Here is a 16,583-nt window from a genome sequence, read left to right as displayed (position 1 = left end):
ACGGTTCTTGTCAAGTTGTGAGACCCGAATTAAGAACAAATATGAATTTTGTGACTTGCTTCAAACGTTACATTCAGATATAGTGAAAATTTTAAAAAGAATGAATGAAATGAGATTTGGTTTGAAAGAAAGGATGAATATTGTGTTGCTTAAAATGGTTGAAAAGCTCAAACGCAACACGGAGGACCGTATTGCTTTTGGAGTTGAGCCAACCAAGGGGACACATGTGTGAAACATGGATATGTCTCTTGGAAACCTATTGTGAACAATCCACAATAGGATGTCGAGGATGCACTTTCTACCCTTACTCTATTTGTTCAAACAAAGTGAATACGAATGGAGAAGGATGATTGATGGTTATCGATTACTGGTGGGTGATGTTTTGTCAATCTATATGCATATGGCACAACAGCAGACCACCTACGACAGTGGCCTTTAGAAGCTTCAACCCTTGCAGGATAGATTTACGGAGTTGAATACCCCACCAACAAATTAAATTATATGTGCTCATGGCACACACATCCGGGCTCACCAGCCCAAGCTCTTCACTGAAGATTCTATATGCAAGTTTATTTTGACTCATCTAGATCTCACAGTTAACACTATGAGTCAGGCTTCAATAAGGCAATTATGTGATTTTGTGCATGTATATCTTTTTTATCTCTAGTGCACCATAGGAACCCATAGGTTTCACTGAACCCTGACTCACACCTGAGCCACACATACTAATATCACACATCATTATTACTATGTCATATGTCCACATGCATATATAAAGATTGCAACCATATGCAATTCATGATCATGCTTAAACAAACAACATGTGCAATAATTTACTTTATACTGATCATATATTATGATATTCAATGTTCGTTAACAATGCATGTCATATGAATGATTATAAATCAAGAATAACATGTAATATATTCAGTTTGAAAGCATATCAGCTCAAATTTTAAGATAAACATCCATAACCATGCATCATAATGTAAAATATACTTAAGCATCCATACATGTCATAATGTGTAAATTCAAATCCCAATTAACCCTTTTTTAGAAAACCCACTGAAAATCACAAGACCCGAATTATAATTTCTCAATTTTATTAGGATGGCCCCTATATCTCAAAAACACAGTCCAAAAAATAGAACTTAAAAAATTATTATAATAAAATCATAAAAATTTTGACACTAAACCATGTTTAGGAAAAATATAAGTCACATCCTATCAACTACAGAAATTTATCCTGGTTTGGAGAATTTTTTCAGGCTTAAAGAAAAATATTTTGATAAAACCCTTTTCATAGGATCTTCTTATACCTATTATCTTTAATGCAGATTTTTCTCGATTTATTTTGATCAGTCTTGGTTCAGTCTTTAGAACCAACAAAAACATGGGTCAGAACAGTCCAGCTGATAGGACAGAAAACCTATGCTATAATGCAAAGGGTGTTTGGCCTCAATACTGATCTAAACGAGGCAAAACAAAATTCTAAATTCAACTCCTAGATGTAGAATACTTCAGTATTTTTATTTTAATTTATTGATTTTATTTTCATAGAGATATTATTTTTTTTTAAACAGGTTATGATAAAAAATGAGCAGAAAAACAGAGAATCAAACTTATGCAAGATCCATTAAGCAAAAACAAGATTCATGGTAAAAATCAATACAATCATGATTTTTTATGCTCTAAATATATTTACAACATCATATAATATATATTTGCTTAGATTCATGTTAATCTTGCCAAAATACTAACATACATCATCTAGAATCACAAAACCTTCAAGAAATATCTCAAATATGATTACATCTATTCAAGAATCATAAGAAACCTTAAAAAATCATGAAAACACGAATTCTTTATACATTAACATGTTGTTCAATCATGATAAATATGAAATAACCCATCATTCATACTCAGGTCAACTTTCTTTATCAAAAACATCAAAACCCTAAAAACATTTTTGCCAAAACCTCCTTTAAAATAATTTTTTGCATACAAGAACATGTATTCAAGCATATAACAAATTTTTAGAACTTATAAAATTATATTTCATTAATATAACCTATGAGTAACATATTAAATATGTTGAAACAAATAAGATCTAGCATAGAACAAAAAAGAAGCTTTCCCCAAATCCTTTTTCACAAAAGAAGCTAAAAATTTGTCATGTTTCAAAAATTATTTTTATTTTTTATTTCATGGTAGCCAAGATCCATAAAAATATGTCATATAGATTAAAAATTAATCTTAGAGAGGTGATTCAAGGTCTGACCCATCATTGGTTTAGACTTGAAAATCGTTTCATGCATATTTCATGTGTTTAAAAAAATTGATGCTTATACGATTGATGTACCTACCTTAATCAGGTTCTCAAGCGTAGATCGACCTTCGTCTTCCATCTTAGAACCTTAGAAGAGTTTCAATATCTACTAGACAAGCTCTGAGAAGGGAGAAAGAAAGAAGATGAAGAAGAAAAAAGAATAGGAAAGAAGAAGAATAAGAAAGAGAACTACCACTTTTTTTTATATTAGAAAACCCACCAAGAGGGGGTGTCCCCTCCTTAGAGTCCAACCCTAACATTTTTTCTATCTAGGTTGATCCTTAAAAGCCATATTCAAAAGATATTCTAACTAACCTCTTAATTAATTAAGTAATTAGTTTAATTAACTAATATTTTTAGCTTAATTAACCACTAATTAACATAATTAGTTATAGAGTCTACTTGGGGGGGGGGGGGGGGGGGCGTCCCACCCTCTCTAGAATCCTCTAGGGTTTAAAGGCCCTCCTAAAGAGGTCAGAACACTGAGTGGATCCCACTTATGTCCAAATCTGAAAATGATCCAAATCCAAAAACCTGATCTAGATCCAAAGCTTAATCCTGATCCAATCCCCAGTTGGGTTGGATCTAGGAACCAAACAAAAAGATTGAAATTCATAACCAAATTAAAGATTTATATCAAAATATAAGATCCAAAATAACATTGGATCTAAACTTAAGTTTGGATATGAACTTAACCCATCCACAATCCAAATATCCTTGAGTCACCCATGAACTCCTGTGAGCAACCCTAACCATACCTGACACCCCACTGGGCTGGGCATGACCCCAAGACTCTCATGGACCTTTGTTTGAGTCCAAAACACTACTTAGTCAACTTAGACTCAAATTTTGCCAGAATTAAAAATCGATTTTAATAAAAATTTAAAAGTTAAATTAAAGAAAAATCGCAGATGTTACAATAAATATCCTAAGTGTATCCTAAGTGAGAGTAACTACAAAGGTAGCACGACCTAGGTATTATAGAGTGGCGTTGGTGGGTGTGCAAATGATGGTGTAATATGCAAGCAATGCATCATACAACTTATCATGTCAATCATGATCGATTTTCATGGTTTTCTCGATGATGAAGATGATGGTTTTATTGGTGGCTTCAACTTGACCATTACCTTGAGGGTAATAGGGAGCTAAAAAAGTGATGGGTTATGATAATTTTTTTACACATTTTTTTAACTTTCTTATTATGGAAATAAGAATCGTTGTCACTCGCTAGGTTCTTGGGTATACCGAAACAACTCACAATATTCTTGTAAATGGATATTGCTACATGTTGACCTTCAACTCTTGTTAAAAAAACAACTTTAACCCACTTGGTGAAGTATTTGGTGACACCTAGAATATAGTGATGACCGTTTGATGCATGTAGATAAATAAGACCTATGACCTCAAATGCCCACATAAAAATAGCTAAAGAGATGCAATAAAATATAATGCAGATGAAGGTGCATGAATGACATTAGCATGTTTCTTACACTTTTTGACATAAGAATAGCAATCATAGTCCATAATCCACCAATAGTCTTGCCCTTGGGATTTTCTTGACCATCATATTGACACTAATATGCCTCCACAGAGACCACCATGGAACTATTCTAGAACCTTTTGAGTCGCCTCTTCATCCAAGCACCTAAGGAACTCATTGTTATAACTCTTTTTTATAGATAATTCTAGCTAAAAGGTGGTGTACCTTCAAGATTTTATAGGCTCATGCTGGATGAACTGGTGTTGGGATCGAAAGAAGGCTCGGTTGGGAATCCAGGGCTTGTGACATATGAGTAGTCCAGTGGACTCTAATGTATTGAACCTGTGGTATTTTTTACTAGAGACAAATGGGTTGGGTGTTCTAGGGTCTATATCCTAGTTGACATGGTGAGGGAGAAACTAGAGGTTCCTTGTTGTGGCGAATGAGGCAGTACAGGTGAAATGGGGTTAAACGGCTAATCGGGTAGATGCGGTTTGGGTTTGATGAGAGGTTCGGGTAAGGAGCAGATTCCAAAATGTATGAGTCTAGGACTAGAGGTTCTAGGAAGGACTAAGGTCATGTGGGAGGGTGTGATAATAATGCTAGATAGAGGAGAAGGCCGCAATAGGTCAATTGTTGGCCTATGTTAGTTTCTAAAATATTAACTTCAAGCAATAGTAGAAATAAGTCCAAGATGGACCTAGAAACAAAATAGGAAAGTAGAGGAGAGAGGCCTAGCCCCACTTGCTTGGGTTAAGTTTGGTCAAGTCATAGGTCAAGTTCTCTTTCGGGTTCAGGTTTGGTTGTGACAAACTTTAAAGGAAAATCGAGTTCTCTTAAAATACAACTCAATAAATGCTGCAAAAATAAGAGAAGGCTTATGACACGTCAAGGAAGCTTGGGTTAAAATATTAGGTTTAGGAGGTTTCAAGGTTGCAGAGATAAAATTTTACAACATTCTAGGTTAGTTTTGAATCTAGATTATGTTTAGTTTCTGATAGACCCTAAGAGAGAGTTATTTCTCTCAAAATAAAAACTTTAAAAATCTAAAAAATCTCAAAAATCTCAAAAATTAGGATTAGGCTATAGACAAGTTGGGAAGGTCATCGGTAAAATTTGAGGACCTAAGTGGTTCCAGTTTGGTAATTAAAATTTGGGCAAGTTAGGGTTTGAGTTTGGTTCAAGTATGTTTCAGAACTGAGTTTCGGGCAGAACAGGTTTCAATGTTGGATTTAATTCTCCTTATTGGAGAAGAATTATATCCAAATTTTGAAGGGTAGAGTATACCTCGCAGATATGTGGAGCTTTTGAGGCGATCTAGGAAACCCATTTTCAAAATTTGGATTTGTGTATTGTTTGATTCGTTTAGACCCTTGTTTGAATTAGATCATATACAATGATGATCATCAAACATTTTTTTTTTATTTTTCAAAAATCAATGTGTCTACTTTGTTATTAATTGAGCTTTGCATGATTCACAACAAAAAAGAGCATATGTAAACACCCCGATTTTAACTAATCATAATCCTATAGATTTTATCAAATGCTTATTTTCTCAAAACATATATGTTTTTTGCCCAAAATAATTGGATTCACTTCAAATATTTTTTTTACCTAGAATAATATTTTCAAGCATTTCACTCACAAAAATAATTAAAGAGGACATTACAAGTTTTCTAACACATCAAAAATCATGTCAAATGAACGCTCATATCAAAACTTATAGCCAAAACAAATTTTGATGTCAAAATGGGTTTGATTTGGATTCATATCAGACTTGAATGATCTTTGGACTTGATCTAGATTTAATTGGCATTCAGATAATTGGATATGATCCATATCTAATTTTAATTCAGATTTTGAACCTAATTTAGATCCAATTGGCATTCAGATATTTAGATTTGATCAAAATCCAATTGTCATTTGGATCATAGGACCTGACCTAGATCCAATTGTCATCTAGGTCATCTGTCTTAATCCAAAATCCTATCAAATGTGATCTAGGCCCATATTCAATAAACCTTAGAGATTACTATAAATTCATTAAACTTGGTTAGTTTTAGGTTGCTTAGCATCTAAGGTAACTCCAACCAATAGGACTCAACCTTGTAGCCAGAACTAATGAGAGAAAGCCATGCAAGATTCCCAACCAATAGGATTCAAGCTGCTAGTTCTGGACCTTGAACCCAATATCCTACCGATTAAGACCTGTATCCAAAAATGAATATATATAAATAGGGGTCTACCCCCTCTTTCATGGAATCTGAACATGGGTTGTGAAATTGTTGATGTTGTGAGAGCCTAAATCCATCAAGGTCATCTACTCCCTGTTGGAACCACGTCCTACCTTTTAGGTCTACGTCCTATTCTTTTGGATCCAATGTACTGAATCAAAACCCGCAAAGCTGTCACCCCATGAAGGCTACATTATATTCACCTTGTGATTGTCAAAAGACAAGAGGGCTACCTAACCCCAAGGTAAGATTTTTTATCTTATTTAATTTATTTATTTCACCATCAACCTCACTTTTTTTTAAGGTCAAGGTTCGTTGAACTGCGTAAGAAAACCAAGAGACAAAAAGCTGCTTCAGAATTTTACCTATCCGTGCTCAAAGGGGAGTAAGGGCATGTTTGATACACCGTTCTCAGGGGGGTTCAGACGGAAATTCCACTGGGAACAGTGATTTTCAACAAACATTGGATGCGGCGGACGGCGTCCCGCGCGTCCGCTGCATCCGATGCGTCCATAATTATATGTAATTTTTGTTCCACCTCCCCCCCTGTTACAAAACGAACAAGAACGGAGGGAACGGAAATAAATGCATCGCTGTGTGCTCTCTTTGTGCAACGGCTCCACTGGAGCGGCGGGTGGCGGCACCACCGCCTCCGGCCCTAAGACCCAACGCTGCACCACCCTCCTCCACACCACTCACGTTCATTTTTTAGGCAAGCAACCACCTACGACCATCATTTCCCACCACCCGCCGCCTCCACACCACCCACGGCCTGCCTGATGGACACAATCTCTCTCTCTCTCTCTCTGCCACCACCGAAACAGCGGCATAGATGCTCTGTTGCTGGAGAGTAGCGGTGACCTCGATTGCGATGAGGCTGAACCCGCCAGAGATCCGATGACCTCAAATGTTGATCGCTACAAGCTCATAGGCTTCCGATCTCCTCCCTCTCTGTGCCCTCTATCTCGCACCACCACCATCGTCGGGCACCTCAATCACAGGCTTCCGATCTCCACCCGCCCCTCTCTCAGTCGAGCCCTCTCTGTGCCCTCTATCTCTGGCCACCACCATCACCGGCCACCACCCATCGCCGACCACCATCACCGGCCACCTCAATCACAGACTCCCGATCTCCCCCCTCTCTCAATCGAGCCCTCTATCTCTGGCCACCACCATCACCGACCACCACCCATCGCAGACCACCATCACCGACCACCACCCATCGCAGACCACCGATCTCCCCCCTCTCTCAGTCGAGCCCGCTTTGTGCCCTCTATCACCGGCCACCACCCATCGCCGACCACCATCACCGACCACCTCAATCACAGACTCCCGATCTCCCCCCTCTCTCAGTCGAGCCCTCTTTGTGCCCTCTATCTCTGTCCACCACCCATCGCCGACCACCTCAATCACAGACTCCCGATCTCCCCCCTCTCTCAGTCCACAGACTTCCGATCTCCCCCCCCCCTCTCAGTGGAGCCCTCTATCTCTGGCCACCACCCATCGCCGACCACCATCGACCTTTCTCTCTCTACCCCCCCCCCCCCCCCTAAAAAACAAACCACCATCGACCCATTATTCTTGACTGTCCAAGTTGTTCGCACATCGTCATCAAACAACGAACAATTAGAACATAGCATTTGAGTACGGTTCAAACAAACGTTGGACTTAAAACAGTTGTTACAGAACGAACAAAACCAATTCTTTGTTAAGTTCTTTTTGTTCATTTCGTCCAACCCCTGAACAAGCCATCAAACATTAAAGGATGAATTCTCCCGAACGTGACCCATATTCTCATATTTCAAAGTCCAGATCCATTTAGAAAATCCCATTTCAAAAATATCCATTTTAAAACCTTTTAAAAACTCGGGATCCACACACAGTTCTGAATTCCAAAATCCAAAACAAACCTATGGATCATGTTTGTTATGCTACATTTACTATATTCATGAATTAATTAAAGTTGACTTTAACAAGATGCTCTAGACCATTTTTAAGCATCCTTATCTTTACGAATGGTGAGCCGTCAACTTTTCACTATCTCAAGAGTCGTTTCTTATGCTATATCAGGCGTGATAAAACCTCCTAACATGGTAAACAAAACATGTTAAACACAGTACCGCAGTTACATCTAAAACTTGATGGTTAGATCCATGTAAACAGGGCCAGGTCAACTGTACTCAAATAATTTTTATCATAATTATTTAGTCGGCCTGTCCCTACGGTCGGGCCTTATAAGATAACTGAAATGTTAATTTTTTTTTTTACATCGAATACATTAAAATAATAAGAATCATAAATACATTGATAATTTTAAAACGTTATAAAATGAGGAAACGCATAGATCTAATTCAGGTCTGGGTCCAAGTATGGAGAGAAATTCTGGACCCATATAGGTTAATAAGTTCGGGAATGTATTGTGTGGGGGTATAGTCATGTGAAATCCCCATTCTTTAATCAGGTCTAAAAATTAGACCTAGACCGGCCCATTTTGATTCAGGTCCAGGTTCAACTCTAGGTATAGCTGAAAAATGTAGACTCAGGTGGTTAAACGGGTTCGGATATGTTTTGTTCGGATTTTAACAGGTTTGGTTTCATCCAAATCTTGATATAATTGGTATTTTAGACCTAATTACCTACCAACCAAAAGATGTGTAAATCAATTGAATCAACTATTCATTAAAAAGATTGTATGCTAACCAATGAAAAGTTTATTATTTATTCCAAATAATGTCAAAATCTAAATATAAAAAAATATCTTGATCCTAACCAATCATTTGAAGTAAAAACAAAAGACATCAATTATATATCATATTTAAAATGTATAAGGTATGTATGGGGATGCACAAAGCGAGTTCAGGTTTGGGGGGTTGGTTTAAGAATAAAATGTTTTTGGGTACATAATCGCGTCAGATTCGAGTCAGTTTGGTTTTAGCATCTATTATAAAAAAATTGAAAATGAATTAAGCATCTATTATAAAAAAAAGGGTAACAATAACATGGTTTATACATGAGAGAAATTTATATCTTAAAATGCAAGTACTAAATTAAGCACCTTTTGGCAAACAAATAAAAATTTACTGTTGATATACGAGAGAATTGAAAGGCCTTATCTTTTTGAAATCTTAGAAAAACACAGTTGGGCTTAATGTGCCTCACTAATGGCAAGGGCAAAAACAGATTTAAAATTTCCTATAGCGCTTCTTCAACTGCCATGTAATTTCAAATATTTTATAAATTAATAAAATATTTTTCATGGACGCCCCTGCTCCTGCTGTCAAAGCAGTTATGTCACCATCATCATCAAGGCCATTATCAGTTCATATTCACAAAAAACAGATGATGGTCAGTTAGGACATTGCTGCCATTGACCAAGGGAGATGTTAGGAAATAAACAATCCAGCGAATCAATAAAAAAAATGCAAGAAGTGAAGGGGCAGAACCTGCAACTTAACCAGACATCACACGCTAGAAAAAAGGTTCCAATTAAAATTAAATACGATCAGATCGACTAATCTTGATAACACGGTAAGCCGGAGCAGAGGAGATCTAAGAACCCAACCAAGGTCGAATCGCACGGGCCACACGTGCCAACCGGCACGTGCATCTCAAGATTGCATCGCTGAAGTAAACAAAAACAAAAGGCAAAAAAAAAAAAAAAAGCAGGTGGGGGAGGTGAAATAATCCCAGAAATTGAAAAGAAAAACACTTCTTTCACGTTTTCACACATCAAAAGTTGTTAGGGGGCAGATAACCGGATGCCCCCACATTTATTTTTATTACTGGCAAAAAAAAAATCCCTAAATGGTGGCCATGAGTCTAAGCCATCCCCTCTCCCTCCCCTATATATCCATGTCATTGTCTTCCTCAAGGAGGAAGGCAGAAAGAAGGAAAAAGTGAAAAAAAAGCAAAAAGAAGAAGAGAGGCAATTTTGAATAGATTTAGCTCACACCAAGATCTGTAGGTTTGTCGGGAGATTGATGACAAGTACGGTTGGAGGCAATGGGCATGATTGCAGATCCATAAGGTAGGACAGCTCCAGCCATGGCTGCCTCGGCGGCCAAAGCAAATCTTGTGAAATTGAGGGCACCAATCAGGGATGATGGTTCTGCAAGGCCAAAGGGGGTTGTTGTCATCAACAAGAAGGTGGAGAGCTCATCAAATAAGCAGAGTGGGGATGCCAAGATCAAATCAGTCTCCATTCTCTCAAAAGAAGAGGTACCCACTTGGTCTTTCGTGCAGAAGAGGAAGACCATCTGTTGGATTTTTGTTGATTGTTTGGTTCTTTCATATTGGGTGTTTTGTAATTTTGGGCGTTGATAATTGACTATGCTGTAGGTTAGGGGCAAAACATCTGTGGGTTCTTCAAAAAATGTTAGTAGTGCGAAGGTAAAGTCAGAGAAGAAGGTGTACACTTTGCCTGGCCAGAGATATGATGCACCTGAAGAGGTATCAGATCATTTATACATCGCTGTTTGATGAGATCCTTCTTTCTTCCTTTTCCCTTTCCTGTTATGTCTTGGCAGAGGAATTCTGATTTTATGGACAATTTCTTACTATTCTATTTATTCATCTTTTGAGCAGAGGGAACCATTGAGGATCTTCTATGAATCGCTGTCCAAACAGAGACCAGAGAGTGAAATGGCAGAATTTTGGTTCGTTCTCTTTTTCTTTTTTTTTCAATCAGTTAGTATTTTTTGATAAAAAAAAATTCTGCCTTGATATTCATGCATGACATATTTTGAAAGGAACAACTATTTGTAAATTTGCTATGTTTTTATTACTGTAGATCCAAGAAGGATATTAAAGTTATTATCAGCTAAGTTTTGCTAGATCAATCATTTAGCTCTGACTGGTTGAGTTGATTATTAGTGGAGCCAAATCCTTGGATCTCAGATAATTGAATTTGAAGTTGTTTTGGGAAGTTAAGCCATTGTGGAGAATATTATTTGGTTTTTCTGGATGTATCAGTTCTCATGCTTTGTAGGTTACAAAAGGATCCGATTGGGATGCAGGTTTAATTTTGCATCTCTAGGCAGGAGGATAAATTCGAATCATATTCTGGTAATTTCAAAATTCAGTTCCGTGTAGGTAGTGCAAAAATGAAACACATAACCAGGAACTCAAGATGGGGTGCTGAAGCTACTTTGAAACAATTAGTGGCTAATCTGGGAAAAGTTCCCAAAGTTAACAGTGAACTCTAGCAGATCATGTGTTTTTTGGTTTCTGATGTGATGGGAAAGCATTTAATCTCTGTTGAAGATCTCAGGAATGTGTTTTGTTTCATGGTGCATTCAAATAAGAGATCATATAACAATAAGATTTCAAGCTATACCCTATTCCCAACCTGAACACACCCAGATACTTTACTAATAGGGTTCATAGGTAGTCCCTTCATCTTTCATATATGGAAAACCAACTTAAAGCATGAATCCCCTGAACCTTTAGCTATTATCCTTTATGAACTAGGTAGAAGAAGTTATTGGCCGTCCCAACTTCAGGAGATCATGTCACTCTTGTTCTTGAAGGCTTTTGGAGCATATCTGTATCGACACAATTTTCACTTACAAGTTTGCTTTGGAATATGTGTTATTACACAATTTACATTGACAAGTATGCTTTCTAAGATTTGTTTTTCCTTTTTATCTGGCATTTCCATTTATCTAGCCTTATTCAACAATGTTTGGCATAATTATCTTCTTTTTATCTGCTGGCCAGATATTGTTTCCAATGTGCCATTGTTCTGTCTGTAACTGTTGCTTGCACCAACTACTCAAACTTATGAATTAGCAAACTTATGGTTTGCTAATCCTGGAATGTTCAATGCAAAGTTGTTATGCAAAAGGGCAAAAAAAAATGAGATTTACTGCAACCAGTTCTAGTGTATGAGGCAACTATTATCCTGCCTAAAAAGACAAAAGGGGAATAGAATAAATTGGTGATGCACCTTTTAAGGTCAGTGTCACACTTTTGTGGAAGAACACATTAACTAATCACAAATATGCTACTAGTTGAAAGCAAATGAATTTCTTCAAGTTATTGAGAATGTGGATTGATGGTTCAACATTTGAAGCAAATATGGAAATATGGGTTTTTCTAGTTGTTAGCATGTGGACTGCAGCTTTGCTGATACATCCTTAAAATTTACAGCTTTGTTTATATCACAGAAATTCATAGATTCCATTTTAATGTGAAGCAACATTTAAGTGACTAAGGCAACCATGCTTTTCTACAATCAGGGAGCAGCAATTCTGTATTTCATTCTTTTTCTTTTTGCCTTTTTTGGGCGAGGGAGGGGGTTGTGGTTCATATCAAGGTTGCCAAACTATGAAGCGAAAGAGGGAAACGATACGGGAAGCAAAAGCGAGAAGCACGACATTTTAAACTTTATAGGAAGCGGGAAGCGAAGTATTAATTTGAAAACGAAATATGAATAAAAATGAAGCAATATGGTAACTGAATAAGAATAGAATAAGAAACAAATAAAAACTAAAATAAAATTGATCATTCTTATATTTTATGATTTTTCAGTAAAAGTTAAATTTTTGTTAAAATCTAACAATGAAGTTACCAATTTAGCGAAAATACATGAGAAGTGAGTAGAAGCGTGAGAAGAAATACATGAAAAGAAATGTGAGAAAAGCATATAGGAAGCATAGACTATGCGTGTGGGAAACATAGAAGAAGCGTGGGGGAATCAAGATTCCCATGAAGTTTCGGAAGCGAGGAGTATCACGCTTACGAAGCGAGTTTTTGGGAAGCATGCTTGCCACCAACCTAAGAACCTTCCGGTAACTTTGGTTACTTGTTAATTTTGTTTACATTGTGTATGGTGCTTCTTAAAGCTATTCACATCTCCTCCTCTTATTAGAAGACAAACATTTTATACTTTTCAAATCCAGAATCTGTCACCTGGGTACGGGTACGACATGACAATTCTACAAAATGTGGGTATGGGGACACGGCTATATATATATATATATAGGAGAATGAAAAACCTCCCAAATGGAATTTTTTTGGTGTTTTTCAAAATTCTGATCATACAAATGTGTTCGGCATGATTGATTTACTATAAATCGACACTTGGATCATGAATTTTGGATAGAAAAATGGTACTTGGAGCCTCAAAAAATTATGAAAATTGTACGACATTGATTTTGAAACTTATAAAAACCTATCCATGCATCGGAATCAAATGCTCTAAGAACTGATTCCTATAAAAGCAAGCACTCACATCTGTATGGTTGGAATTTTGAAAAAAACACCAAAATCCAATAAAACGTCCATTGGGGAGGTTTTTTCATTGGGGAGGTTTTCATTCCCCTATATATATGTATATATTAAATATCACATAAATACAAAATAAATTTAAAATAAACTGAATATAATCTAAATATATATGCTGTATCTAAAATATATATTATATATTGAAAATAAATTATAAATTGAATACAAACTTGTATGTATGGAGGGTAAAATGGCATGTTCAGGTGTCGATATGCGTCGACCATGGGGACACGAGTGTCGACATGGGTACGGAGGGCAAAATGGAGTGTCTGTGTGACATAGTCCAGACACACCTTTTTATTTGTTTTATTCAATTCATTAATGGCCGGCCTTTAGAATGATCCCACGCTAAAGTTGTCTTAGCATTTTTGGAAATTGAAGGCACCCACAACTAGCAAATTCACCTTGAGTATTATGAAATATAAATTATCACAAATGGCTGCAATTATTATTTTATCATATTCGGTGCTTGGGACTGCATTATAAAAGACATGGAGGTGCCAAACATTTACATATGCGTGAATGTATTTCCAATTAATGATTGAACTTGTTCTTTTTGAAAAGTTATCTTAAATTGGTTCAGGTTGCAACTTTTCCATTGATGAATTCTGCATGCTTATGTGCCTCCATGCAAATCACAGGATTATGCAAAAGCACAAGTTCTTGCTACTAAGGCACTGCTATAAATTGTGCAGTACAGTGGGCTAGATTTGGCTTGGATGTAAGCTAATGCAATCCTAATTTGGTTTGCTTTGGTCCTGCATTTGGGTTGGAAATTATCACATAAATTGAGTCAAGTCATTGTCACAGTCAGTTAAAAGATTTGAGCTTGGTAGTTCTCTTACCTGGTCCAATCAACTATACAAGTACAATAAGGGTCAGCTAAAACCCAATCCAATGGTGGATCAGATATCCAAGAGTCAGATAAAAGATTTGAGTTTGACAACTGCTTTTACTTGATCCAGCCAACTTTAAAATGGTCATTCAGAACCCAAATACATTCAGTCAGATATCCAATCCAACCTTGTAACAGTTAGATCCCAATACAAGAATAGTCACTGTCATGCAGCATGTCTTTTCAACCTTTTCATATCTTAAAAAAGTTTTCCATCCACTTATTATTGGAACTTGCACTGAAGGAGCACGAGAGCACAATTGCAGAAGATCTCCAACCATGCAATGAACTATTTTCTTGATTTCTTCATGATCATGTGTTTTGAATCACTCAAATGTATCTTATTATTCTGGTTATTCATTTTATTCTTTTGGTTATCTATTTTTTCCTTTCTAATTGTATTATTTCATTGTTAGCAGTGGTAGGGTTTTATACGCCATGTAGGGCTCTAAGTCTTATCAAACATATGCATCTGTGTACAGCTTCTTTCAAAGCGTACTTCTTTCTTGCCCATGAAATGAAAGTACTAGAAAGTCAAAAACTAAATTCCAAGGAATAACAAGTCAAAAACAACTGAAATTGAAATATGAAATAAGAGCCCCATAGCAAAACTTGTAGTCTTGAGATAGTCTACTTTGTGAAACAACCAAAGATTATTCTCCATGATTCTTTTTCCCAATATTATCTGGGGAGCTAAATTTCATATGCATCTATTTCCTAAACAGCAGCATGAATCTCTTTTAATGTGAATATTCCATTAACGAACCTTGATTGTGCAGCTCTTTAGTGGATATACGACACCATAAGCTCCTGGCAGAGTTTCATTACAGCAAAGCTTCAGATTATGTGTGATGGAAGAGAATTCCAGTTAATAGCATTACCATAAGTTATAACATACCAATAATAAGTGTTTCTTTCATGAAAGCAGAGTTTGATAATGGTGAAGAGTGAGGCTACTCAACACCCACACTAATTAATATTTAAACTTGTGATCATAAGCAATTATATATTTAGGCCCCTGTTAATTAAAATTTATGACACATTATGGTATATTACATGTGCTGGATGCTTTTTACGTTTTCAGGATGATGGAACATGGCCTGTTGTCACCTGAAAGAGCAAAGAAGGCATATGAGAAGAAGCAAAAGAGGCAGAAACAACAAAGAATGGGAACTCCAATCAAAACAAATACTGTTAAGCAAAATCCAGAGGTCTTGCAACGACCAATGACTGTCAAAAATGGTGGCTTCAAGGCTGATAAAAGAATCTTTGATTATGATGATGATGATGATGATGACTATATTATGAAACTCAAGAAAGGAAAACAGAAGTAAGAATACATTGCAGGGGATGGGAGTACCATTTATGGAGAAATAAAATGCCAGTGTTCGAAGTACAACAGCAATCTTAAGCTCCCTTAAAGAAAATGAACTGGTCGGAACTAAATTTATTATTGTTAGAAGATCAATTATTGAGCTACTGTTTTTCCAGGCACTTAGACAAAATAAACGAAGACATTTTCTTTATGATTTAAAGGAACTTGCAGGGAGATGTATTTCCACTGTCCATTCTGTGATAGATGACACAACCTGTGTTAACGGTCCACAATTCTCAAGGAGATGAATTTCAAGGGAGAGCTCTGATCACTGGTTATTTGGTCAATATACATGTCCAAACTATTAAAATGACCAAATCTGGCCGAGTAAAAATGCCCACTGTCTAATATTATGTGTGCTGCTTCAAAAGGCTCTCTTAAGGAATTTTAAAATTACTCACAAAATTGATTGGATAACAACGGATGCATTTAAAAGATGGTCTGCTGCCATTTTGTCTTCATTGAGCATGGTTAGGTCATTGAAATTTAAGGAATCTGAAAATGAGCGGCAATGGTAAGCGTCAGGTGAATAAAGAAGATTGCCTAGTCTGTGAGAAGGAAGATGCATTGAAGAATAGGTAATTTGATCAATCAAAATACTACTAATCAAAATACTACTGAAATCCATATTCAACTGCATCCTAGAGTTCCACGCCATCTGCAGTGGAAGGGTGTTTTGAATCAAATTGGCTACAACAAATAACCAGGACATGGTGAAATTAATGTAGTCAAAATTTGGGCATGCACGATCTCACTATTACCCAGCAGGAGATGCGTGTATGTGTGCCCACATGCACACGTAATCTTTCGTAAATTTTAACCTTTCAACCAATTTTGAGTTTCCTTTTAACCTTTTTTTTGCCCACATGCACGATCTCACATGAAATGCCCTTAGATAATGGCATATCCTTTTAACCTTTTTTTTTTCAAAATTTCCATAGTTAATCGGGGGGGAGGGGGTGGGGTGTGGTTAGCCCTTAACC

The 16,583-nt window shown here is 36.6% G+C and overlaps 1 protein-coding gene across 1 annotated transcript; it reads left to right on the top strand.

Annotated features, from left to right (window-relative positions):
- The first annotated feature begins 9,912 nt into the window (after positions 1-9,912).
- LOC149814847 (uncharacterized) lies at positions 9,913-15,760 on the top strand. The gene is made up of 4 exons (XM_089988929.1): positions 9,913-10,261; positions 10,382-10,492; positions 10,628-10,698; positions 15,310-15,760. The coding sequence occupies exons 1-4, from the start codon at positions 10,088-10,090 to the stop codon at positions 15,557-15,559; spliced, it is 606 nt and encodes a 201-aa protein (XP_089845055.1). The 5' UTR covers positions 9,913-10,087; the 3' UTR covers positions 15,560-15,760.
- Positions 15,761-16,583: the final 823 nt, after the last annotated feature.

The sequence above is a fragment of the Nuphar pumila genome, chromosome 15, assembly GCF_984573655.1.
Source record: "Nuphar pumila chromosome 15, dmNupPumi1.hap1.1, whole genome shotgun sequence".
Classification (NCBI taxonomy): domain Eukaryota; kingdom Viridiplantae; phylum Streptophyta; class Magnoliopsida; order Nymphaeales; family Nymphaeaceae; genus Nuphar; species Nuphar pumila.
This window is presented reverse-complemented; position numbering and strand designations above follow the sequence as displayed.

What these genes read in the sequence shown, in the direction of transcription:
- LOC149814847 (XM_089988929.1), top strand. Translation starts at nt 10,088, where the DNA reads ATGGCTGCCTCGGCGGCCAAAGCAAATCTTGTGAAATTGAGGGCACCA. An exon ending in CCATTCTCTCAAAAGAAGAG is followed by an intron (nt 10,262 to 10,381) that starts GTACCCACTTGG and finishes ACTATGCTGTAG; the next exon opens with GTTAGGGGCAAAACATCTGT. An exon ending in GATATGATGCACCTGAAGAG is followed by an intron (nt 10,493 to 10,627) that starts GTATCAGATCAT and finishes TCTTTTGAGCAG; the next exon opens with AGGGAACCATTGAGGATCTT.